Source organism: Podarcis vaucheri (genome assembly GCF_965113315.1).
Source record: "Podarcis vaucheri genome assembly, chromosome: 7".
Lineage (NCBI taxonomy): Eukaryota > Metazoa > Chordata > Lepidosauria > Squamata > Lacertidae > Podarcis > Podarcis vaucheri.
This window is the reverse complement of record NC_138765.1, coordinates 39,936,255-39,960,912: the sequence shown is the minus strand read 5'-3', so window position 1 is coordinate 39,960,912 and position 24,658 is coordinate 39,936,255. Positions and strand designations below refer to the sequence as shown.

The 24,658-nt window shown below is 44.9% G+C and overlaps 1 protein-coding gene and 1 long non-coding RNA gene across 2 annotated transcripts in view; one reads left to right on the top strand and one right to left on the bottom strand.

Moving 5' to 3' along the window:
- Positions 1–12,456: 12,456 nt before the first annotated feature.
- Positions 12,457–13,433, bottom strand: LOC309538107. Its single transcript, XR_014222114.1, has 3 exons — positions 13,266–13,433; positions 12,756–12,927; positions 12,457–12,511 (listed from the first exon to the last, which is right to left on the bottom strand). It is a non-coding gene; the product is annotated as an uncharacterized lncRNA (long non-coding RNA).
- Positions 13,434–13,503: 70 nt separating this feature from the next.
- PEPD (peptidase D) overlaps positions 13,504–24,658 on the top strand; it is a 123,809-nt gene continuing 112,654 nt past the window's right edge. Inside the window, exons 1-2 of the mRNA XM_082233492.1 lie at positions 13,504–13,570; positions 23,225–23,408. Of these exons, the coding sequence (XP_082089618.1) occupies positions 13,527–13,570; positions 23,225–23,408 (228 nt within the window). The 5' untranslated portion in view covers positions 13,504–13,526. The remainder of the gene's footprint in view (positions 13,571–23,224; positions 23,409–24,658) is intronic.

Genomic DNA, 24,658 nt, shown 5'->3' with positions numbered 1-24,658 from the left:
GCAGAAAAGAAGCTTACTCCACCTTCCATGTGATGGACATGGAAGGTGGCTGAAGTATCACTGCTCAGTCTTCTCTTCTCCAGGCTAAATATCTCCTACTCACTCAACTGTTCCTCATAAGGTTTGGTTGCCCTCTCCTGCCCACATTCCAGCTTGTTAATATCTTTCTTCAACTGTGGTGCCCAGAACTGGACACAGGATTTCAGGTGGGGTCTGACCCAGGCAGAATGGAGCAGGACTATTACTTCCCTTGACCTGGACACTAGACTTCTGTTGATGCACAAGTGGTGCAATGTGGCAGGAAAAAGGCACAAGCCATTTTTTAAAAAAAAATAAGATACATATTTCTGGCCAAACACATGTTCATGCCTTTCTCTTGCTATATTGCAGCACTGGTTTTCATTTAGTAGCAATGCTGAGATAACACTATACATATTGCTCAGTGAATTGCCATTAGCACTATTATAAATCAAAAGTGAAAACATGAAAGTGAGTCCCATGTTGCAGCTTGGGAGTAAGAGGTGGCTCTCAGGTCTGGACCAGTTGAAGAAAACTGATCTACCGTATTTTTCGCTCTATAAGATGCACCAGACCAAAAGACGCACCTAGTTTTTGGAGGAGGAAAACAAGAAAAAAAATATTCTGAATCTCAGAAGCCAGAACAGCAAGAGGAATCGCTGCACAGTGAAACCAGCAATCCCTCTTGCTGTTCTGGCTTCTGTGATAGCTGTGCAGCCTGCATTCGCTCCATAAGACGCACACACATTTCCCCTTACTTTTTAGGAGGGAAAAAGTGAGTCTTATAGAGCAAAAAATATGGTAAATACATTGGAGGGGACATGTCTGCAGACAATTAAGGGTAGGGGATTCCAGATTATACAAGGTGTGGGAAACATGGACAATTTTTCTCCCTCTAATATCACTAGAACTCAGGGGCATCCAATAAAGCTGAATGCTGGAAGAATAGAGGAGCTCAGGGAATTGCAGCTGGATATCCCTCAAGAGGGTCCTAGTAATCCTACTAGGTGGGGGTGTGAATTAGATACCCCAATACATGCCTGAGTTTGGGGAGGAGGCCAATAGGTTAGGGAGTGGAGAGATGGATCCAGGGGAGGGACTAAACCAGTTGGCTGAGAAGAGTTCCACCCCTGTGACATCAGCCATCCCTGATCAGATACCTTCTGCCTAGCTATATATGGTGGCAAATATATGGCAGTGTTGGCCATCAACTTAGAAGGCTTTAAAAGAGGATTAGACAAATTTGTGGAGGAGAAGACTATCAGTGACTTCTAGCCATGATGGCTATGCTGTGACTCCACTGTCAGAGACCATATGCCTCTGAATACCAGGTGCTGGAAACCACAGGAGGGAAGAATGCTCTTGCATTTTGGGTCCTGCTTGTGGGTTTCCCATATTAGGCATCTGGTTGCCCATAGTGAGAACAGGGTGCTGCACTAGATGAGTCCCCCTTTGGTTTGATCCAGCAGACTCTTCTTATGTTCATGAAATTACTGGTGCTATATTGCCTGTGCACCATTATCCCAACAAAAGGGGTAATGGGGGTGAAATCCGTGGTGATCTTGCTGGGTCAAGCATGCACGATGACAAGGGTTCAGGGCAGGCAGTTTTGCCACTGCCGGTGTTTATAGTCAGGGGCTGGCGGTGCTGGTGGGCTTTCTCTGCCTTATCCATACCCACCTGCTGAGTCCTTATGGATCTTGCATGTTCCATAATCTCCTGCCTGTTCTAATTGCCTGCTGGACCACACCAGCTCCTATGGGTCCCTTGTTGTTTGTTGGCACCCACTTCAAAGAGACAGCTTTTATCAAGGAAAGCCAGGCCACAGAAGTAAGCATGTCTTCTGCAAATAAACAAATTCACTCTTTTGGGCAAGGGGGGAATGGCATGGAATGGTGCCAGAGAGCAGTTCAAGGGATGCTCCTGCTCACACAAAAGTAAACAAACTGCACTTGTCAAAGCTCAAAGTGGGGGAATGGCACCTGGCAGGCATTGCCATATTTGAAAGGGTAGGGGACAGATGGACAACCTTCTCTGAATTATTTTAAATCAACGTGTGCGACAGATGCCACATGAAATGGAAGATGCTTTGGAATGGCACACACAGAGTGAAAAAGTGAAATTTGAAATTGCAAATGTTGTCTCAGGTTCCCTTCCAAATCTTTCCCCACCCTAATCAAATTAATCCTCTCAACAGGCCTCCACCATGCTGCTCTCCTAGCATCCAAAGCTGGCACAGAACTGATGGCAGGTTATTGGGGGGCGGGGGGGGGGGAGAGATGATGAAGCTGGGATCAGCTGCCTCTCCCAACTTGGATGCCAGGATTTTAAAGAGGATTTTGAAGCAGTGGGAAAAGCCTTTTCCAAAGTGGAGACTTCCCACATTTTACAAAGTGTTGATTCAGACAAGGAAATTTAGCCAGTTAATTAACAACACACAAACAAACAAACAGCAGCACAAGACAGTCACCAAGTAGGTTCCCATACTTCTGTGTTTTAAAGAAATTCAGAGGCAGTTCAGAGGAGATGCAGGAAATGTGTGCCCAGCCTCTCCAACTTAGGTTGTTGTTGTTTGCCTGTGGTGGGTTGAACATTTGATCAGAGCAAGAGGTGGGGTTGTTTAACCATTTCTGCACTGACTGATTTCTTGGTCAAAATTAGTCCCTCTTTTCCACCTGCAGAGAAAAATAGATGAGGTCCTCATATGTTTTCCCTTGTGGGCAAGAAAGACTTAGGGAGTGGCCCTTTCCATCAGGAAGCCAGCTGGCGGGGAAATTGGCTCCACCTTCCACAGTTCTGAGAGTGGTCGATCACCATTTTGTGATCAGTGGTCACAGCAATTTACAACTGTCCCAAGTGGGCCCTGGGTGTAATAAGTTTGGGAACCTCTGATCTGAATGCAGACATTGAAGATTGCCTGAAAATGAATCTGGTGCTTACCTATGAAGCTCTATGAGTCTTGGGGCTCCAGTTACCTAAAGAAACACCTGTCCCAATACTGGTCATTTGGTGAAGGTCTCCTTCTGGTATATCCACCAGCATAGGTGAGAAGTTTGGCAACCAGAGCAAGGGCATTTATGACACTTGATCCTGGGGTGTGGTTTGAAGCCACACAAAGTCACCACCTGGACTCAACAGGTGTCTCGAGTCCTTTGGCACCAATTGGGACAGACTGAGGATGGCAGGACCTGCCAGATGAGGAGGATCTCAAGGCTGGGGTGGGGACATCTCAAGCAGTGAAGAGGGTGCTTAAGGGTGTCACAGTAAGGAAGAGGGAGCCTCCAGGCTCCCAACCTGTCTCCAGTGAGAGAAGCTCCAGCAGTAGTCAAGGACGTAGCTGGAAAACTGAAGAAGAGGTGGAAGGAGAATCAGAGGCCTGGATTCAGGTCTCTTCACCAAGGACGTGCCACTATGTGCAGTGCCACAAACAGGTCCCCCCGTAAGAGCACTTGCTTGTTACCAGTCTTCTCACTTGGGAGGAGAACTGTGCAAGTGACTGGTCCTGCCCCACTCTTTAAAAGTAGAGCAGGAGAGGTGTGTCAAACATTGGGACAATGTCTTTGCCAATGCCTCACCATACATCCTAGAATGCAGGTTGTAGACTTCTGAACCATGCACCATGTATCTTGAGTGGATGCTGAGACCATGTGCAGATTTCTTAGATAATGCTTTCAGGTTTCCTTGAGTCAAGAGTCCAGGTACTGCATCCAAGGGATGGAGTCAGGGCCTCAATGGATTAACCCCTGGGATTACATCCTGGGTTTCATGGTGGAAGAAATAGGGTGTGTGATTGTAATAAAATTAAGCAAACTCCTGAGCCAAGAGAGTGCATCTACTTTGCTGTTGTTCAGGTACTAGGAAAGCACTTCTAAAAACAATTCTCAAGTGTTTTTAGTTATGTTTAATGACGTATATTTTATTACATTTTGTTGAGTTTCCACACTCTGCTGCTTTAGCGTTTAAGTTTATAGCTTTGTGGTGTTGTTCCTCTGGTTCTGAATGTGTCACACATTGCTTTCCTGATGCTTGAATTATTTTAAACAGTGCTGTAATCAATTGAGGAAAAGCAGTAATAAGGGGGAAAGAAAATATACAATAAATAAATAAAAATAAAAGATTGACTTGATCAGAACCAACATGGGGCCATTGCATAAACCCAGTCCCAGGACCTTTTCACTCCCCACTTTGCAACAGAGACCCGCTCAGTTTTTCCTCCATCTGCCCTTCCCCACACTGCAATTTCCATGGTTTAGCTTGGGGAACGGTAAGTTATCTAAGGAAATTTGCTAAAGGGGGGAAAAATCGAATTTTCCGATCCAGAAGGATTTTTGTTAGTCACAGCACCTTGTACCAGATGTTGTACACCGTCCTCTCTGATGCCTTGCAGGCTGCCTCCTCGCATTACCGTTTGTCTCAAGGGACAATTGCAGAGAGATACAGGGAGGCATAATTGCTTTGGACCAAGGTGGAATGGCTGCTCTGGTCAGGAAAATATTAAATATGATTAGACCGTCTTATGGGCAGTTGCTTGCCACTTTGTTTCTAAATTGAAGTCGGGAGGCAGCTGGGTTAAAAATTTTTCCATCAGATGAAAAGGGGATTAGGTGCTCAAGTTACATTAATGAGAAGTTGTGTTCTAATATGTGGCAGTCAGGAGCTGAGAAATGTGCCCCTCGTATTCATCAAGGGCCAGGAGCATCCATGGCTTATGGCGAGGCTCAGATGCATTAGAGGGGCTCACATATTGTAGCAATCAAGGATCCATGGCAACCAGGCTCTCACTTCATTGTCGTACACTGGGGTGGGGAGGGAGGAACAATGGGAGATAAGGAGAGCAGAAGGCTTGCTTCAGTCACTGGGCTGCTGTTTGTACTTGGTCCCATAATTATCCTGTCTTCATTTGGCTTGCTGCCATGAGGACCAGCTTGGTTTTGGAATGGTGGCCTAGAACTCTGTTAAAAATCCCTCCTGCCTGATTGGCTGGCCACATTGATCTTCTCTTCCTGAAGAGAAGGTCTTCCTCCTCACCTGTCTCTGCGCTGAGGGCCAAGACAAATATGACAAGGGCAATGGGTAGACATTCCACACATGCCCTGCTGGCAGGTTGCAGGAACCCCAGTCTCTCAGACATGAGGGGTGCCTACCCTTTCCCAGAATTCAAGGTCAACAGAGACTGTGCTGTCTTCGGGATATATGGTATTCTTTACACATATATACAACCTGAGCACAGGATGAGCATTAACACTCCAGAGATCTTGCTTCCCCATTTGGGTTCTAGGGAAGCTCCAACCATAGCTCTCACTTGCCTGGACAGAGGACAGAAAGGGGGGGGGGTGTTAGTGCATGTAGAAACTAGCCCACTGGGCAAAGGTAAGACTTGTATTTGTTGCTCTCCCTACTTTTCTCTCTGGCCCTGCTGATCCTTGGCCTGTGGCCCCTGGAAAGTTGCCCAGAATACTATATACAAAGCTTTGGAGATCACTGATGGCAACTGACCATCAAAATCAAGCTGGCTCAGTACAGCCAGCTTATGTAGAGGAAGCAGACTTTTGAAGCTTTGAACTCTCACCCATAGAAAAAGCCAGTTCAGCTTCTGAAGAAATTATGGGAAATCGTTGAAGGGTCCCTTTCTACTTCAAGGATATAGTGTATTATAATTTATATACAATTGATTTCCTAAAGCTACCCAGTGGTGCCAGGGAAACATCAGTATAGTCTCCTCAATAGATAATACTCTTTGTACAAAAATTCCAAGCAACTTTGGGAAATAATTTACGAAGCACTCTCCTCTTGAGAGGATCCCTCCTCCTGTGCAGTAAAATATAAATAGAAAGAGTTTCAATAAGAAGAAAAATAAGCATTCATAATAAACAATCAATGCGGTGAGGAGCTGTCTTGGGTGCTCAAATCTTGGATGGAGTGGGCATTTCGATTTTTGAAACTGAAACCAGACTCATCCGGGTGAGTAATAAGACAATGGTAACACTGCTTTATATCCCTTGTCATTTATAATAATTTAGGCTTTGGGGAAAGCGTGGTCATATTTCACGATCCCAACAATCAATGCAGTAGAATACATTTAGTGTAAAATTGCTTCATGATTAAGAGGCCAAAGGCAACCGCTTTTGTTCAATCAGTTTGGATGAAAAAGCTTTTTCCTCCCCCATTTTAAATTAAAAGGCTTGACTTGTGGCCACTTGACCAGCTAGATGTAGGACATGTCTCGGTCCTTCAGCAATCGTTTATTTCTTTTTTTGATAGCATATTAATATGTGTGCCTTTGCAAAAGTGCCCAAGATTGGAATGTACGACTCTGCTAAACGTGGGTCAAGTTGAAGATTGAGGAGCGATTGAAAATCCAAGTGTGCTCTTCCAGGTCCACAACAGGCCAGCTTGTGCTTGCTAATCATAGGTGGCTGGTTTCCAGTCTTTCATGTCCCATAATTACAACTTTGAGCTAGAGATGGACCAGAGCAATGATCTATGCAGAGACACAGGCACCACTTTTGTGCCTTTGCCTTCAATTTAAATCAAATCTTACCTGATGCAGAGGTGATGCAGGATTCCCTGCTCCCAGTGGAAGCTGACTGGAAGGGGGCAAGGTCAAACCAGTGACATGCAGAGAGGCTGTAGGCAGCCTCCTCCTCCTCTGAGGGCGGATAATAAATTGGGCCTACAGGAGCACACTATCCATCCCCTTGCAGCAAACCTGTGTTCTCTTGCACAAGCTTGAGAACTACAGTTAAAAGGATGACTAGTGAAAAAGGGTTTCCCTGACTTGGAAAAGTGGTGTATAAATATATTAAGTTGCTTTATCATCCCTTGTATTTTCTATTTGCTCTGATTTATACAGTCCTTTTAGGACTTAAAAAAATTAATTTCCCCCTCTTGATTGCCAAGCAGCCTCAGAGCTGACAGGACATGAATAACTGTTTAATCTTTGTATGACATTCTCTGGACCTCTTTGCTCCTTAATTGTACAGATGCTGTTCCTCATCACCTGCGGCCTATTCAGAGGAAGCATCTGCCTTGATCTAAGAACTTTGTTGTCAATTACTGGGGGACTCTTGCCAAGGAGAGATTCCTGCCAAATGATTTCTGAGCCTTGAGATGAACAATTGCAAATACTTACTGGATCCAGCCTTGCATGATGCACACATGCCTAGAATTGCTTTATCTGGAGCATTCAACATGCAAATAAGGGATCTCATCCTTAACTGCTACCACAATCAATGGCATTTATATGTGCATAACTCTGTGCAGGTTTTACCCGTTACTGGAAATTGTAGGAGGGGAGAGTGCTTTTGTTCTCAGGTCCTGCTTGTGGGTTTCCCATTGGGCATTTGGTTGTTGGCCTCTGAAAGAACAGGATGGATGGATGCTAGACTAGATGAGCCCCTGGCCTGATTCAGCAGGGTTCTTCTCCTGTGCTTGTGTTCTCTGCACAAATGGGCATCTCCAGCTAACTTTGCACCTTTGATAACTGGAGGTGGCATTTACTTGGAGAACCACACTCTGGGCACTAACATGACTATTAATTCATGGCAGTATTTGGAGAGTTGCTCCTCATGCTATTTATTTTATTATTACAAAAATAATATTTTTTTGATACGCCACCAACTCACATAAAATATCACAGCAGAATACAATAATATACACAAGGGCAATGAAAGATAAAATATCATAAAAACAACACAGAATAATCATAAAACCGAATGGCTCCTATTAGAAAGGCTGACTAGGCTTGTTGGCATAAAAAGGTCTATCAGAGATGTTGGGAAATCAGCAAGCCTTCCAAATCTCTGGTGAGCAGTATTCTACAGCATGGAATCGGGGACAAATGGTGCTCATACACACTGTCCTTTAATGTGCACCTCCATTAATTCTCCATTGCTCATTTGATGTTCTCCTCTAAATCCCTGCCTTCACACACTTTCCCCTCCCTCAATCTGGATTTTCTCATGCCCTCTCCTTTTCAGAACATCCTTAGTGTGAGACAATCCAGACCAAGGGAAGGGGAAAGTGTGGGATGCGGGTGATTTGGAGAATATCTGGTGCATAATGAAGAATGAATAGGGGTACAGGAAGCTCACTGTCAGCCTGGATAGCTCAGTGAGTTAGACTGTGATGCTGGGAATGCCAATGTTGCAGGGCTGCATATTCCTTGTATTGCTGGGTGTTGGACTACATGGTCCTCAAGGTCCCTTCCAACTCTACAACTCTATGATTCTATGATTAAGCAACAATATAGATGAACCCACAAAGCCCAACTTCTAGTTGAAGCCAGGGGGGACTCGGTAACATGAGAGAGAATTATGAGCACTCCTCTGGATTATCTCAGTGACTGAGCTGGGAAATAAGGGCTCAGGTGGTCCGTAAAGTATCATGGATCCAGGTTGTTTGGGGCTTTGTATATTTACACAAGGAGGGACGCGGGTGGCGCTGTGGGCTAAAGCCTCAACGCCTAGGGCTTGCCGATCAAAAGGTCGGCGGTTCGAATCCCCGCGGCGGGGTGCGCTCCCGCTGCTCGGTCCCAGCGCCTGCCCACCTAGCAGTTCGAAAGCACCCCCGGGGGCAAGTAGATAAATAGGTACCGCTTACCAGCGGGAAGGTAAACGGCGTTCCGTGTGCGGCTCTGGCTCGCCAGAGCAGCGATGTCATGCTGGCCACGTGACCCGGAAGTGTCCCCGGACAGCGCTGGCCCCCGGCCAATAGATGTGAGATGGGCGCACAAACCCCACAGTCTGTCAAGACTGGCCCGTTCGGGCAGGGGTACCTTTACCTTTACCTTTACCTTATATTTACACAAGAGCCTTGAAGTTGGCCCAGTAGCATATGGGCAGCAAGGGCAGATGTTACAGCAGAGGTATCACATACTCTCGCCCATTTGTCCCCATCAGCTGTCTAGCCTCTGCATTCTGCACCAGCTGGAGCAGCCACCCCCTCAGTGCATTGCCACAGTCTAGTGTTGAGAATTACGTACCCAAGACCAGACCCTTGTAACTGCATTAATTAATGAGCAACAAATATTTACTTATTCATTCATTCACTTATCTCCCTCCGCACCGTTTTTAATTAAATCCGCTCTTCACTCATACATATGAATTGTTGAAAGGTACAATACGAAAAGAATCCTGCAATCAACCTGATTGTTAAAATATGACCACAGCAATTAAATGTGCGCCTATAATGAGCAATCAGGCACAGGATCAGCCTGCGTTATACATTGAGCTGGCTGGGGCTGATGTGAGTTGCAGACCAAAACATCTGGAAGACACCAGGTTAGCAAAAGGCTCTTATAGACGAATCTGCGTACAGGGGGGAGGTTCAAAAGGTATCCACATGGTGCTCAGAGAACAATCTTCACCTAAACATTGGCAAGACAAAGGAGATGGCGTTGGACTTTTGGAGGAAGTGAGGGGAGCTAGCCCCGTTGTATATCATGGGGGGCTGTGTGGAGAGAGTCTCCTCCTTTAAATTCCTGGGAGTCTATCTTAGTGAAGACCTTACTTGGAAGGTCAATACAGCCCAGGTGGTTAGGAAGGCCCAACAGAGACTTCATTTCCTTAGGGTCTTGCGAAAGAACAATGTTAGACAGCAACTGATGATTTCCTTCTATCGGTCCACGATAGAAAGTATTCTCTCATACTGTATTACAGTGTGGTACGCTGGTTTGACAGCCATGGACAGAAAGTCCCTACAGAGGGTGGTGAAGACAGCACATGATGTCGTGGGCTGTCCCCTGAGTCTGCTAGATGTTATCGCAGGAGACTGTTGCCTCAGGAGAGCGAGGAACGTTCTCAGGGATGACTCACACCCTGGCCAGCATCTTTTTAATCTCCTGCCCTCGGGCAGGAGATATAGAAGCATGATAAGCCACACCAACACGTTAAAGAACAGTTTCTACCTGTGGGCCATGAGGCTGCTGAGTGGAAGACAGCAACGTTGCATTGCTGATGTTTGGGGTTGGTGGTCATATGACAGCACACAGAGTGTAACAAGGACTGAGAGATGGGGGGTGGGGCTCGTTTAATCTCACTGTAAACAAGTGGTACAGTGACAATAAAGTATTTCCATTTCTATTATGCACAATACAATATAAGCCTAATGCCATGTGAGAAAATGCCCAGGCCAGGTGCCACAAGCCACCGAAAGAAGAGAAGCAGCAAAGAAACACAACATTTGGATTTAAAGTGGGTGTGTTGGGAACAGCAAGTGCTTTGTTTCTGGCTGATGTCGGTGAATCGGAAAATAGATTAACTTTTGCTTAACCAGCAAGACATAAAAGGGAAAAGCAGTTCTGTAAATTTGGCAGAGATTAAACCACTTCCTTGTACAAGCTCAGCAAACCACAGCTACTGTTGTTGCTGTCTCTTGGGCAGATAATAGATGGACTTTTAAATAAAAAACCCCACATTTTCTTTATAAGGTTACTTTTAAATGGGTATCTCTCCCTTTATGTTGCTGACACAATATTTTTTGAAGTACTGTTTGTTTGTTTGTTTGTTTGTTTGTTTGATGGTGCAGCAGCTATAACTACTAAGACCTTTCTTTGGCCAGGGAGAGCCCAAGACGCTTTGCTACCCAAGTGGCATGCTGCTCGGGGCCCCAGATCTGCTGGCCCCTCAGCTGTCTCGAGCCTGACGCCTGAGGTGACTGCCTCATTGAGCCTCATGGGCAGGTTGGCTCTGCCTGGGACTGCTGGTTAAATCCAGACCCTCCAAGTGTCCCTATTTTCCAGGGACAGTCCCGGGTTTACAGAAGCCGTCCCATTTCTGATTTGATCCCAGAATGTCCTGCTTTTCCTTAGGACGTCCCTATTTTCATTGGAGAGATGTTGGAGGGTATGGAGTTATGTGACCCCCGAGCCAAGTAGATAAGTAACCATACAACCTTTAGAAGACCTCTTAAGGGAGCCCTGTAGTGGGAAGGTTTTTTAATGCTTAATGTTTTGTTATATTTTTAGATATGTTGGAAGCAGTCCAGATCTGGAATGGGATACAGTGTGTGTGCAGGTAGCAATACTCTCCACCAACAAGCTGTTTTCCTCTGAACTTCCCTCGCCTTCACAAGCTGCAGTTTATCCTAATTGGAAAAACATGCAGGTCTCTCCAGATAATAACTGCTACTGAGTGTGTTTGAGTTGCAGTTATTCTTAGACAAATAACCAGATGTTGCAAGGGTGTAAACATTCAGTTGAATTATTTTTACTTCTCTTTTGATCTAAAAAGCAGGAACTGTGCGGGATCAATTTGCTACTCATACCAGAACATGCTCAAACTGCCCTTGTTCACTAACTGCTACTGAGTGTGTTTGAGTTGCAGTTATTCTTAGACAAATAACCAGATGTTGCAAGGGTGTAAACATTCAGTTGAATTATTTTTACTTCTCTTTTGATCTAAAAAGCAGGAACTGTGCAGGATCAATTTGCTCCTCATACCAGAACATGCTCAAACTGCCCTTGTTCACTATGACAGTGCTGATTTTCTGATACTCGTCTCTAGTACCAAAACACTGTCCTGAATCACCCCCAGTTGCCTTTTTGGGGAAGAAGTTGGGTGGGCGAGGGAGATGCTTTTTAAATAATTTCCTCCACACAGGCACCTGACCAACTCCTGTGCCTCAAGATCTGCCTAGGGGTCAAATGTGGATTTCCATTTCTCTCTCTCCAGCCCATGGGGCTCTCACTAGGCTACACATCCTCCTCAGCACCAGGACACACCTGTCACCAACTCTACTTTGCACTCTCTCTTTTTTTCCCTGGCAGAGAAGAGGCTAGATAGGGGTGTGTGAGTGTAGACACCAGCCTACTGCACTAAGGTAGAATTTGCATTTGTTGTTCCATCCTATTTTGTTTCTGTCCCTTCTTGCCACTGGTATGTGGCCTTCAGAGGGTTACCTAGAAGGGAATATGGCCCTTAGGCCAAAGAGTTCACCACCCCTGCTCTGCGCTGAGTGCCAGACCCTCTCAACTAACACTTCCAGTGATGATGCACCCTGTTTCTATGGAAATATGTGTGCTGCTCTTGTAATATTCTGTAGTGATTCCCATTGAAATGAGACTCACCCTAGTTCAGGGAATAGCAAGCAATTGCAAGTTTTACAGGGACAGGAATAATTTGCTTCAGTAAGAGTTTAAGGAACTGCCTTTACAGTGCATTGAGCTGTTGGTTCATTTAGCTAAATACTATGCTGACTGACAATGGCCCTCCAAAATTTCAGGCAGCATTTCCCACGAGTCTTACCTGGAGATCCTAGGGATTGAACCTGGACCTTTCTTGCCTGCAAAACAAATGTGACATTTTGTTTCTGTTGTGCAACTGTATATATTTACAGATTGAGGAGAATGCAGCATATATATCTTGACAAAGTGACCTCCAGCCCAGCAAACCTTTTTTGGTGTTATTTTTTTAAAACAACAACAACAACAACATATATTTATTTATTTTTTAAGAATACAGCTGTAAAAAGTCAATAGGATGTACAGTGGTACCTCGGGTTAAATATGCTTCAGGTTACATACGCTTCAGGTTACAGACTCCGCTAACCCAGAAATAGTGCTTCAGGTTAAGAACTTTGCTTCAGGATAAGAACAGAAATCGTACTCCAGCAGCGCAGCAGCAGCAGGAGGCCCAATTGGCTAAAGTGGTGCTTCAGGTTAAGAACAGTTTCAGGTTAAGAACGGACCTCCGGAACGAATTAAGTACTTAACCTGAGGTACCACTGTACAGATAAACAAAAGAAAACTGAGAAAACTGTAACCATGACTGTGACTGAGTGAAGTACATACGTTGTTTACATTATCTTCTTCATCTTCAGTATTAAGAAATAATTATGGTGCAATGGCAGGTGACAATTTATATTAGAAAGAAATCTGCTGTGGGGTTACCTCACTCATTCTCAAAGTGGCTGACAACACAGAAAGCAGGGATGCATCTCAAAATCAACCATCACAAGAACAATTTTTTAAATAACATAACGAAACAGCAACATAATAGCAAATGTAACAACATTTAAAAACCACAAAATTTCAGCACTATAAATATAACATCACACCTCCTGGCCATTGCAAAAATGACAAGGAAGCGTGACAGTCCCCCCCTTGGTTGAGCAGGAAATTCTTCATCTCAGGATCGTGGGTTTGAGCCCCACGTTGGGCAAAAGATCCCTGAATTGCAGGGGGTCAGACTAGATGACCCTCGTGGTCCCTTTCAGCTCTACAGTTCTATGAGCTAGAAACACCCCACCCATTATCGTATTTGGTACTGAGAACAGGTTGTGGGCAGGCTAAAAGCCGTGGCAAGCAGTGGCACCTGGGCCCTTTCTCTCCTCCCCAGAGAAGAGCCAGCCAATTTGCTCTAGAGAGGCTAGAAACATAAAGAGGACGCAGCGCCCCCTCCCCGTTGGCCAAAGAGTTCCCCGTCGCCAGGAGCAACCAAACCCCACCCTTTGCCCCGCCCCTTCTGGTTTCCCTTTTTTTAGTGGCTGACAAGGGCAGCGGCGGTCACATGACAGACCGAGTCCGACGAAGCAACATGGCTGCGTCCGAGGGGTAAGAAAGAGGCGCTGCTCCTGCTGCTGTTGCTTGGCAGGCTGCGGAGCAAAGCAGGCAGGCAGCACCGGCGGCTGGCCGGAGGCAGAGGGTGGCTGGCTGGCTTGCAAGATTCCTTGCAGGAGCTGGAGGGAGGAATAAGCAGCACTCTCTTTGCCTCTTGCGGGAGATTCCTTCTTTGAAATGCTGCTGCGAAGCATTCACACGTGTTCCAGATTCCCTCCGGTTTACGCCCCCTCTGCGACCTCTCCTACGAGTTAGTGGGAATGGGGTGTCTCCTGACGTGCACGTCGCCCGTGGCTGCGGGTGCACGGGCAGCCAATGCCACGGGTCCCTTGGCTTTCTCTATTCTCCTCGCCCCATCTCTCTATCCATATAGGCAGCAAGCGTGGCTGAGTGAGCTTTAGGCTGTGTATATGCCATACGTTTAAAGCACACAGACCCAGAACCTTGGGAAATGTAGTTTGACCCTTGGAGAGTCGCCGTTTCTGCCACCCTTAATCCTGGGTTGTGGGAGAATTCGCTTTAAATGTGTGCTTTCAGCTGTGAAAGCCCTTGTGAAGTTTATAGTATTCTATGCAATGCTCTTGTTCTGTTCCCTTTTCCATCTGTTTATAACCTTACTATGGGCAGCTTTGTACTGATGTTTCATTGCTTTCACTTCAGAAGTTATGGATAATGCACAGGAATGTCAAAAGGGGTGGAGGGGAGCCAAAGGTCAGTGCTGTTTTGTGTGCAAAAGGTCCTAGGTTCAATGCCCTGCATCTCCAGGTGTGGTTGGGAAAGATCCCTGCCTAAAAGTCTTGGAGAGCTGTTGCTAGTTCCTTATGAGGATATTTGGGTGTCCTTATTTTGATGTTAACAGTTTGAACTGGACTTTAGTACAGTACTTCTTTTGAGATTCAATATTTTTATCAATGGGCATAATCTGCAGTTGTTTTTATTTCTTGGGGAGACGTTGGGTATGGCTTTACCAAGTATTTGTGTGTGTGAGAGAGTTCTTTTTTGTTTTAACCACCACTCCCAGGCCTAAAAATACGATGTGTGGCTGTCCCAAACAGTAAATGTTGCTAAATGTGTTTGCATTCCAGCTATTCTGTAACAGCAACAAGATCTCTAGGTTAAATTCAGTGGTAGAAATTTGCATGCAGAAAATACCATGTTCAATCCCTAGCACCTCCAGGTAGGGCTGAGAGAGATATTGTCTGAAATCCTGGAGCTCCATAACTGGCCAGTGTAGATAGTACAGAGCTAAATGGACTAATGGTCTGACTCTGAATAAAGGATCTTCCTATGTTCTTGTTCTAGGGCAGGTTTTTTTAAGGGACTCTCAGCCGGAATTGATTTGGGTGATTAAGCAAGTCCAATGTACAGTAGGAAGAGAAGATTGTAACAAAGAGAAACTCACATAATGATCCATGGGATGAAAACTGGTCTCCACATGTGAGGTGCAGTGTATTCCTTATAGCTATGGAATAGGGATGCATTTTAAAATTAAGGGATCTGCCCGACCATGGTTTCTGCCAGACTTGTCTTTGGCCAAGTTTGGCACACCCATTGCCCTTTCTGCTGTACTTTCCCTGAATCCTGCTGACCTGGTGCACATCTGCAAGATTCCTCCTGACCCATCGACGAAAGCAGGGGTGGACTCACAACTCCAGTCAGCCCCAGAGTCCAAGAACATCTGTAGGACCACAGGTTATCCATCCCTGCCTTGAAGGGAGATATTGGTGACCTAATGCAGCACCTCTTGATTCTAGGATTGGCTCTCTTGTGTTTCCCAGTACACCCCAGTGTATCAGCACAACTAACAATGTCCTTCTAGGCTCAGGTGGAACAGCTTTCCCCAATGTGGTGCCCTCCATGTTTCAGATTGCAACTCCCATCAGCAGTCAGCATGTCTGTGCTAGTTGGGCCTGATAGGAATTAAAGTCCAAAATATCTGGAGGGCATCAGGTTGGGGAAGGCTGAGGGAGAGTAGCGCATATGCAGGCATATCTCTTGGGCTGTGAGTGATTTTTGAATTGCAGCAACACAGTGTTTCTGTGTAAACAATTGCTTTCTGCTTCCATTTCATTTCCCCCATTTAATAAAAAAATTGGTTGCTTTCCTACCCCAAACATTTTTTCAAAGCAACTGTTGGACGCTCAAAATCCTATTAAAAATCAGTCGTGCTTTCTTTGTGCTTCATCGCGGGTGCCACAGATCTATTCATTACTGCTGTAATGTTAAACCTCATACTGTAAAAAATGACCTCGTCAGTCTTAAGGCTTTTGATTAAGGGAATCGTACGTTTTGTCCATACAAAACTTGGATTCTTGATAAAGACGATCAAAGTCCTGACCTTGTTATTTTTCAGTAGGTTTGCAAAGTATGTCACTAGAGGAGCACATTAAGTTCACATTGTGGGATTTGCGAAGTGTTTTGCAAAGAGACCTGAGAGAGCTGAATATATCTCTGGCAGAAGAGCTTGCTGCCTCCTACTGTGCCCCACAGATCTTGGGGAAGCTTGGAGGACACTGTAACTGTGTTTAATATGCTCATCCATTCATTGTATAGTATGAATGAGTGTATTAAACATTTCCTTTTCTCCATTGCAATTGCAGTGGCATGAAAAGAGGGACTTGCTTTGGTGTGATCATGACTTTGTTAAAGTTTAAGCATTCCTCTTGGCATTAATATAGTGCCTCCTGAATTGACAAAGTACTGCACATAATGATCTTAACCCATAAGAGAGGTCAGAATCTTCCTGTTGAGGATGTGGGTGGGAAAAAGGTCAAAGAGTGAGATTGCACACAGCTTTGTGTGTGTTTATTTATTTCATAAAATTTATGCACTGCTTGATTGTAAAAAACAACCGCAAAGTGGTTTACAAAAAAATGTACTAACTACCTAGTTCCCGTTTCCCATGTACCATGAAATCTGTGTTTTTTACCCAAGGATGGAGCACCCCTCCCCCCCCAAAAAAAAAGAGAGGAAAGGGGATTTTTTTTTTAAAATGATATTTATTACTTTTTCAACATTTTAAACACAACACTACAAACAAAAAAGAAAAGAGAAAAAACAATACAAATACAATACAAAAACATTACATGGACTAACAAAACAAAGCAAAAACCAACAAAAACAATTTAAAAACACCTCAAACATTTTCAATATCTTATATTTCATTCACTTGTTTCCAGCGACCTCCTCACACCTCCCTTTTTGTATTCCACTTCTATTAATTGTTTCAGCAATTCCTTTCCATCTTACTCTGTTTTCTATCCTATAATTATCTTAACACATTCTTGCCTTATTTTTCCTTTAATCTATTTATACATAATTCCTTATGACATTTCTACTAAAGCCATATAACTTCATTCCAACATTTTTCTAACATTCCTTAATTTTACAGTTACAGATGGGTAGCCGTGTTGGTCTGCCATAGTCAAAATAAAAAAATTTCTTCCTGTAGCACCTTAAAGACCAACTAAGTTAGTTCTTGGTATAAGCTTTCGTGTGCATGCACACTTCTTCAGATACACTTCTTCCTGTGTATCTGAAGAAGTGTGCATGCACACGAAAGCTTATACCAAGAACTAACTTAGTTGGTCTTTAAGGTGCTACAGGAAGAAATTTTTTTATCTTAATTTTACAATATTTCTATTAATAGTCTTTAAACTTTTTCCAATCTTCTTACACCGACTCTTCTCCCTGGTCTCGGATCTTGCCAGTCATTTCCGCCAATTCCATATAGTGCATCAACTTCGTCTGCCATTGTCCAACACTTCAGTGTTTTCAAGAAGCAGCCATTCTCTCAACCAGCAAAAAGCAGATGGTGGAAAGGGGATTTTTCTCAAGGTGTTAGAAACATAGTTTATTGAAGGCCCAACATATTTCAGAAAATTCGCAATTCAGTGATACATTTTAAGGAATCCCAGTCCCAAAAGAAATGAAAGGAAAAATGGGGGGGGGGATAAGGATGATACGTTTTTGTATAATATGTTTTGTTTTAATTTTGAATATTTATTTTTTTAAAATAAAGGTAAAATAGTTCCTTATTGCCTTGACATCTGCTGGGGTAGCTCAACAAGGCTGTTGAGTTCAGACATAATGCAAAACCTTAGTTAAATCAAGCCATGGTTTGTAAGCCAACAAGAAACCATGGTTGCACATAATGGTTATTCTGCTGGGCTGGGATTGGACATTCAGACTAACCACAGTTTAGTGTCATGTGCAAGTCCAGGTTGTTGTAAGAATATGGTTGGGGTGTGAGGTTTCAGGAGCTGCATTGCTTCACGGATGCATTGCACAACCTGCATGTCTTTCTGGCTTCTTGTGCTTTTCCTGTTCTCCTGGCTTACAGTCATAACTGTGAAAGGAGATGTAATTTCCAGACAAAGAGAGATCCCCCCTCCACTGTTTAGATCTACTTGGCAGACCAATGAGGCACTTCCAGCCCAATTTTTCACTTCCCACCCTTAGAAATACACTTGCCAATTTTTCCTAATGCCCTTGTTCCTGTGACCTTCTCAGCGGACCAACACAGAGAAAATAAGGAGAGGAATATTTTCTTGCCTCCCTGTTTTTCATAGGCTTAATCTACACAAAGCTTAAGATCATGCTGGTCTTAAAGGCGAAAGGTCAGGGCTAGGGTTTTTTTTGTGTGTGAAGTTGCTTATTTGCTTCAGGCAGTTGCTGTATCTTTCCGCTGCTGTTTGTTCCCAAGGAGGGCTGTCTGAAATCCTCTTCAAAGTGGAGCCCTCTTCTTCTATCCCTTTACATTTTTATCTTGCCTTTCCTCTGAAATGTTCATGGCTGCAGTTGTAACTGGGGTGAGGGTAGGGGGATGTGAGCCCCTTTTGATATTGCTGGACTCCTGCTCCCAGCACACCCGGCAGCCAGCATGCCCAGTGGTCCAGGGGGTTGATGGGAGCTGTAGTTCATCATTGCTCTCTGTCTCCAACTTGTGCTGCCTTTGGTGGATAACAGAGTTCGCTTTCCAAGGACTAGGTCAGATGGTGTTGTTTCTCTTGCATTGCTAATGCAAATCTCCCTTCTTTTCATAAGCTGGTTTACCCATTTGGGGATGAGGGAGAATGGCACATGCAGACTCTTAAATTCAACACAAGATTTGAGAGAAATGATGTGAGAGGCCAGCCCGAATGGATTTGCTTGGTCGTCTTTCTGCTGTTGTGTAGCAATGCCTTGTTCTTGGGGAAGGTTGAATAAAATTTGCCTTCTCTTTTGGTGATTTAAAATCTGTTACTTCACTGAACTTTCCCATGTTGCAATTCATGTATTTCCTGAACAAGAATGCGTGTTAACCGGTTGCTCTAAACATAACAAAAATGTAATTATGCTGAATCTCTTAAACAAGTTAGGAACACCATCTGAAGCCTGTGGTCATGCAGCCTGCTCCAGAATTATATCTGCTTGGAGACCAGAGGCAGATATATTTATGGTCCTTTCTAGACACTGGCCAAGGTACTAAATAGAATTACTTCATTGGAGAGTCACTGATGGAAGAGCTGCCACTTCCAAAACCCTTTTGGGCTCACACTGGCCAGGGCAGATGGTGGGGAGGTGGCTTTTTATATTCTCTGCCAACCCCTTTTCTTCTCTGGTTCTACTACCTTATCATTGGGAGGGAGGCATATCCAACTCCATGGCCGGCATAACCCACCTCTCCAGTAAGGATTGCTTGCTTAAACGCAAGCCCTGTATACACTTCTTTCTGCATTGCAGGGGGTTGGATTAGATGACCCTTTGAGTACCTTCCAACTCTACAATTATCTGATTTGAAAGTAATCTCCAGCAAAGGTACTGGAGGACTTCAGTGTAAAACATGCGCAGAGGGCTGAGCCCTTTCTAGGAGCTCATGATTACATGGCAATTTATTTAAAAGGCAACAGTGTTTACCTTGGGGGGGGGGGGCAAGCACCCAAGAGGTAAAAAGTCTATGCCTTTTTAGATGGATGTGAGAGCTATTTTTTGCTTTCAAACTGAACACACAGAGTTCTGGGAGTGGGGAGGGTGTGAGAAAATAAAAGATTCCTCAGCTGGGCTCAGTGGGTTTCTGTGGTGAACCACAGGGTGGCAATTCCTAGGCAGACTTGCTAATCCTTGAACATATATAAGTTGATTCCATTTGATAAGTTCCTGGGCTTCTTAGGGCAACAAAACTCTGGTATCTTTGCTGCAGTGGGTGGACAGGCTCAACCATGATCCTTGGTCTAGTAGCAAGCAACAATAAGCATATATATGACTTACCATATTTTTCCATGCATAACATGCCCCAATGTATAACACAACCCCTATTTTTGGGGACACAAAACTGAGGAAATGGGGGGAAATTGCCACGTGTTGTTCAGCTTTTTTGGGGGGATTGCCCAGACTTGTTCAGGTTTTTTTTTTTTTTTGGGGGGGGGTGTATTCACGAAGCCAGCAATCGTCGGCCCATTTGCCACCAGCAGCCAACAATCACACGCCCTATTGTCGCAGCAGCCAATCACCAGGAGACATTGTTGCAGCCACCAATCACCCGCCCAAACGCCGATGACAATCTCCTGCTCGCGGCAGCCACCAATCCCCCGTCCCATCTCAGCACTATCTGTGTATAAGACGACACCAAATTTTTAGCACTTTCTTTTAATTAAGAAACCTAGTCGTACACAGAAAAATATGGTAACTGTGGGAAGGACACTAAGGATCATCTGGTCCAACCCCTATAACGCAGGCGTAGCAGTTTCAGAATCTGTTGGGAATTCTTTAGCTGTGATTTCTGCATTGAAGAGGGATTGGACTAATGACCCTTGAGGGATTCCATACAAACTCTACAATTCTATCATTTCTCTTTATAATAAAAGTCAACCTAGTCAGAGTTCAAGCATGTTGGGAGGCAGAGAACCACTTATGTCTTGCAGAATTTTTAAGAAGTTACAAGGCCATAACACACACATTTGACCCAATTCAGACATAACACTGCTGCTGCTCCAATAAACTGTGGCTTGTTGGAGTAGGGAATACATGGGGTTTTGGAGACAGAGTGTTCCCTCTGATCTCGGCAATGGAGTTAAAGCAACGGTAGGCAACCTAAGGTCCGTGGGCCGGATCTGGCCCAATTGCTTTCTCAATCTGGATGGTCTGGGAATCAGTGTTTTTACAAGAGTAGAATGTGTGCTTTTATTTAAAATGCATCTCTGGGTTAATTATGGGGCATAGGAATTTGTTCATTTTTTCCTTCAAAATATAGTCCAGCCCACCACATGCTCTTAGGGACGGTGGACCAGCCCACGGCTGAAAAAGGTTGCTGACCCCTGAGTTAAAGGATACATTTCTATTTACGGGAGCAGAAATGGGGAAAATCTCTGACTTTTGAAGTTAATCATGATAAAACTTGATAAATGCCACAGTTACCATATTGCTACTTAGTGGTTTATATGCAACCAGTCCTGGCAAGACGGTCACTGTCTGGCTCTCCCAGGGATTCTACAGGGGCGACTCTTGCCAGATGACATTTCATTGCTCAACCATGCTTGCCTTAACAAGTCATAAATAGATGTGGTTGCCACCTAATCATGGGAAGGGCAGGAAGGTGATAGAACAGGATCTTTGCTTTCTTAGATGAATTCTTGAGAATTTGCCTTAGGTTTGGGATGGGCAGCTGGAACGGAATCTGTCTACCCCTCCTCTCCCTCCACGGCCCCTTGATCTTGAGAACCTCCTCTGCAACCACAGTCCCTTCTATGTTCACGTGAGCAAAAACCCTTCCCAGTGTGGATGGCGAGGGGTGTTGGCGGTGCACTTCCCTGGTTATGTAATACAGCCATTCACTCCGCAGAAGCTGAGGCAGGGTGGGAAGGTGGCAATGTGTGGACCTTGCTTGCTTGGAGGATAGGCTTTGCAAGGGCTTTCCTTGCTGTCCACACCAGGGGGGGAAAGAGATGCCACAGAGTCCTTTGGCTTGAATCCCGGGACAAGTAAGAACCAACGTTGCTGGCTTTTTAGCAAAAATAAGCTGCTAACCAGGGCTTTAGAACAGGGCAGGGGCTAACCTTCTTACAGTCTGAGGGCCAAATTAGGAGTCAGCCACCCTTCCGAGGGCCACACACTAACAGTGCGTGTGGTGAACACACGTGCATGTGTGTATACAGGTGTTTACATTCACCGCAGTCACTCAACACTCATGCAGACACAGCACTCTCTGTCTGTGTCTCACTCACACAAACGCAGTCGCACACACAGCTCTCCCTCATGCGCACACCATTTTTGCGCACTGAAGAAGTTTGACCTTTGGCTTTCGTGAATTGTCTCCCGGTGTTACAGATTAAAAGTTCCTTTATGCTGCGTTGGCTGCAGGAATTGTGCATTTTGGACTTTTGATGCTGAAACCGCGCTGAAGTTTGCTCTTTGCCGGCTACGAAGCAAAGGTTACCTTCTTTTGCACGTTTTCTGTTTTCTGAGAAAGCCATATAATAATTAATACATGAGGGAACATTTCACTGAGCACGCTCAGGTTAATGCAGGTTGATAGAAAATATATATCTACATCTTAGCAACAGCTGAGCATAGTAACAGCTTGTGGCTGAAGGCATAACCACTAAGTTTGTTCCTTATTTTCTACTCTTGAGTTGCTGGAGGGGCCCATTCCATGTAGCTCAGCTGAAATAAGTTGAACCTGAGAATGTGAGATGTTTGTTGGCTGGTGCTAAAGTTGGTCATTACTGATCTCTCGGTGGGAGTAGGACCGTGTGGACAATTGGGAGTTTGCTTTCATGACTCCATCCTTTACTCCTCCACCAAGTGGGCGTAATGCTTATTCTCCAGAGGCCTGCTCCAGGCGTGCACACAGCCAACAGCTAGCAAAAGCAGAATACATTATGCAGAAATGAATGTGCAAACTTGATTTTTGCCTCTGGGAAGACAATGGAACAAAAGCACAGAAATAAGGTTCCAGATGTCGAGGGCAGCATCTGTGTAGCACAATCCTCCCGTCAATAAGTGAAGAGGCGATGAGATGGAATGGAATTGGAAGTGCATCTCAAGTCAGATGTAGTACCGGTACGTAGAATCATCGAGTTGTAGAGTTGAAAGAGACCCAAGGAGTCCTCTAGTCCAGCTCCCTGCCATGCAGGAATGTGTGTGTCACCTTCTGGTGTGAGTCCCTTTGAGATGCTTACAGGCCACTTAGTTAATCTAACGTATTGATTTAAATAGAGCCACTGGTGGCAATTCAAGCCCAGGATGAGATTTTGCCATCTGGGTATAAGGCCAACTTGGGAATTGAAATGACTGTGGTGGGAACTGGGCAGGGCACATGCATTCCTGTTGACTTTCTTGGTGGCTTCCAGTGCCATGGTATCTTTCTGGAGTGACTGGCCAGTGTGGGGCTTGGACACCCTGTTTTGCCATGGGCTGTTCTATCTGGTTGGTCGATCGCTGACGGTGGTGCAAGATGGGTGGAGAGCTTACTGGGTCCTGCTAAGGTTTCATCTCTTTCGCTGTGCTGCTTGACATCTGCTGGGGGAGGTCATCAAGGGTTTTGGGATTGGGAGCCATCAGAGTGCTGATGACTCCCGACTGGAATTGTAGTCCAAAACACCTGGAAGGCCCCAGCTTAGGGGAGGGCTGCTCTTGTTGCAGAAGCTAATGTTTCCTTCCTCTTTCCAGGCCGTCTTTTTGGCTGGGGAACGAAACCTTGAAAGTTCCAGCAGCGCTCTTTGCCCTGAACAGAACTCGCTTGTGCGAGCGGCTGAGATCAAACAAGGATGTGCCAAAGAAATCCATTGTCCTCCTGCAAGGCGGGGAGCAGACCAACAGATACTGCACTGACACAGGCGTTCTGTTTCGCCAGGTAAGATTTAGCATGAACAAACAACAGACTTATCTCTTTTAGCTCAGATCTCAGCCCCTTTTATTAGTTGCTGGCTACTGTCCACCAGTGGAAAAACACACACATCGCATACCTATAAGTTGTTGTTGTTGTTGTTGCTGTGTGTGTGTGTGTGTGTGTGTGTGTGTGTGTGTGTATGTATATATATATATATATATCCCAGTCTGGGACTAAAGCTGGCTTACCCAAATAAAATAGAAAAAGCTAAAAACCTAGGAAGGGCAATCATGAAAATGTAATTAGACTTGAATAGAATTAAAATTTAAAAGATCAAGTAAAAACACAGACAACAATAATAAAGACATCATAGCACCAGGCCTTTCTTCAAAAACAGTCAGTTCCCAAAGGCTCTGCCTCAGGTCCTGCTTAGGGGTTCCCCATAGGGGCATCTGGGTGGCCACCTTAAGTGAGAACAGGATGCTGAACTATATGGGCCATTGGCCTGATCCAGCAGGCTCTCCTTATGTTCTTACATTCTTGATAGTTATCTTTCCTGAAACACTGGTGTGCTTGGAGTCAGCTAGTGGGCTTCTGATTTCCTTTCTCCCTCCACCCTTTTGAACTGTGCATTGGTTAATACAGCAAATGCTTGATCAGTCCAGGCCTTCTTCTGCAGTGTTTACCAAGAATTATTTCACATGGCTCTTACTGTCCTGCATCAGTTAATTCAATGCATAATTCAATGCTGCAGAATCACTGTCCCGTGTGGGCTGGCTCATGGTGGGCTCTTTCCCCTCTGCCTCCACCGATTCCCTTTCCAGGAGCTTTTGACCACCCAGCTTGGATATATCCATGTCTCTGAGAGTCCTTGATATATCACCACCCTCCCCCTAGGGACTTGCTCTATAGCTGCTTCCTGTCTTTGTCTTAACCCACAAGAAAAGACCAGAGAGCTTGCAGAATCTCTTGCCCCAGCATGCTTGTTCTTGTTAACCTATTTCCCCTGGTCTCTTCTAACACAGTGCAAGTGAGATTTCTCAGCCTCTTGGAGGTGGGGATGAGGTTGTAGTTCAGTTTTGCTCTCAGTTTAATCTCTGCTGATGTGTTCCAGGATGGTTATCTGTTTTACAGTCATGTAAGCAGGGTTGATTGAGGCACAAAATGGGCAAAGGTTGTGCCTCTTATGGACCGTTGTTAAACTTAAGTAATTTGTGCAGTTCATGTTTCCTTCTCAGTGGGGTGCAGTTAGGCACGTATTCAAGGTAGCTGAC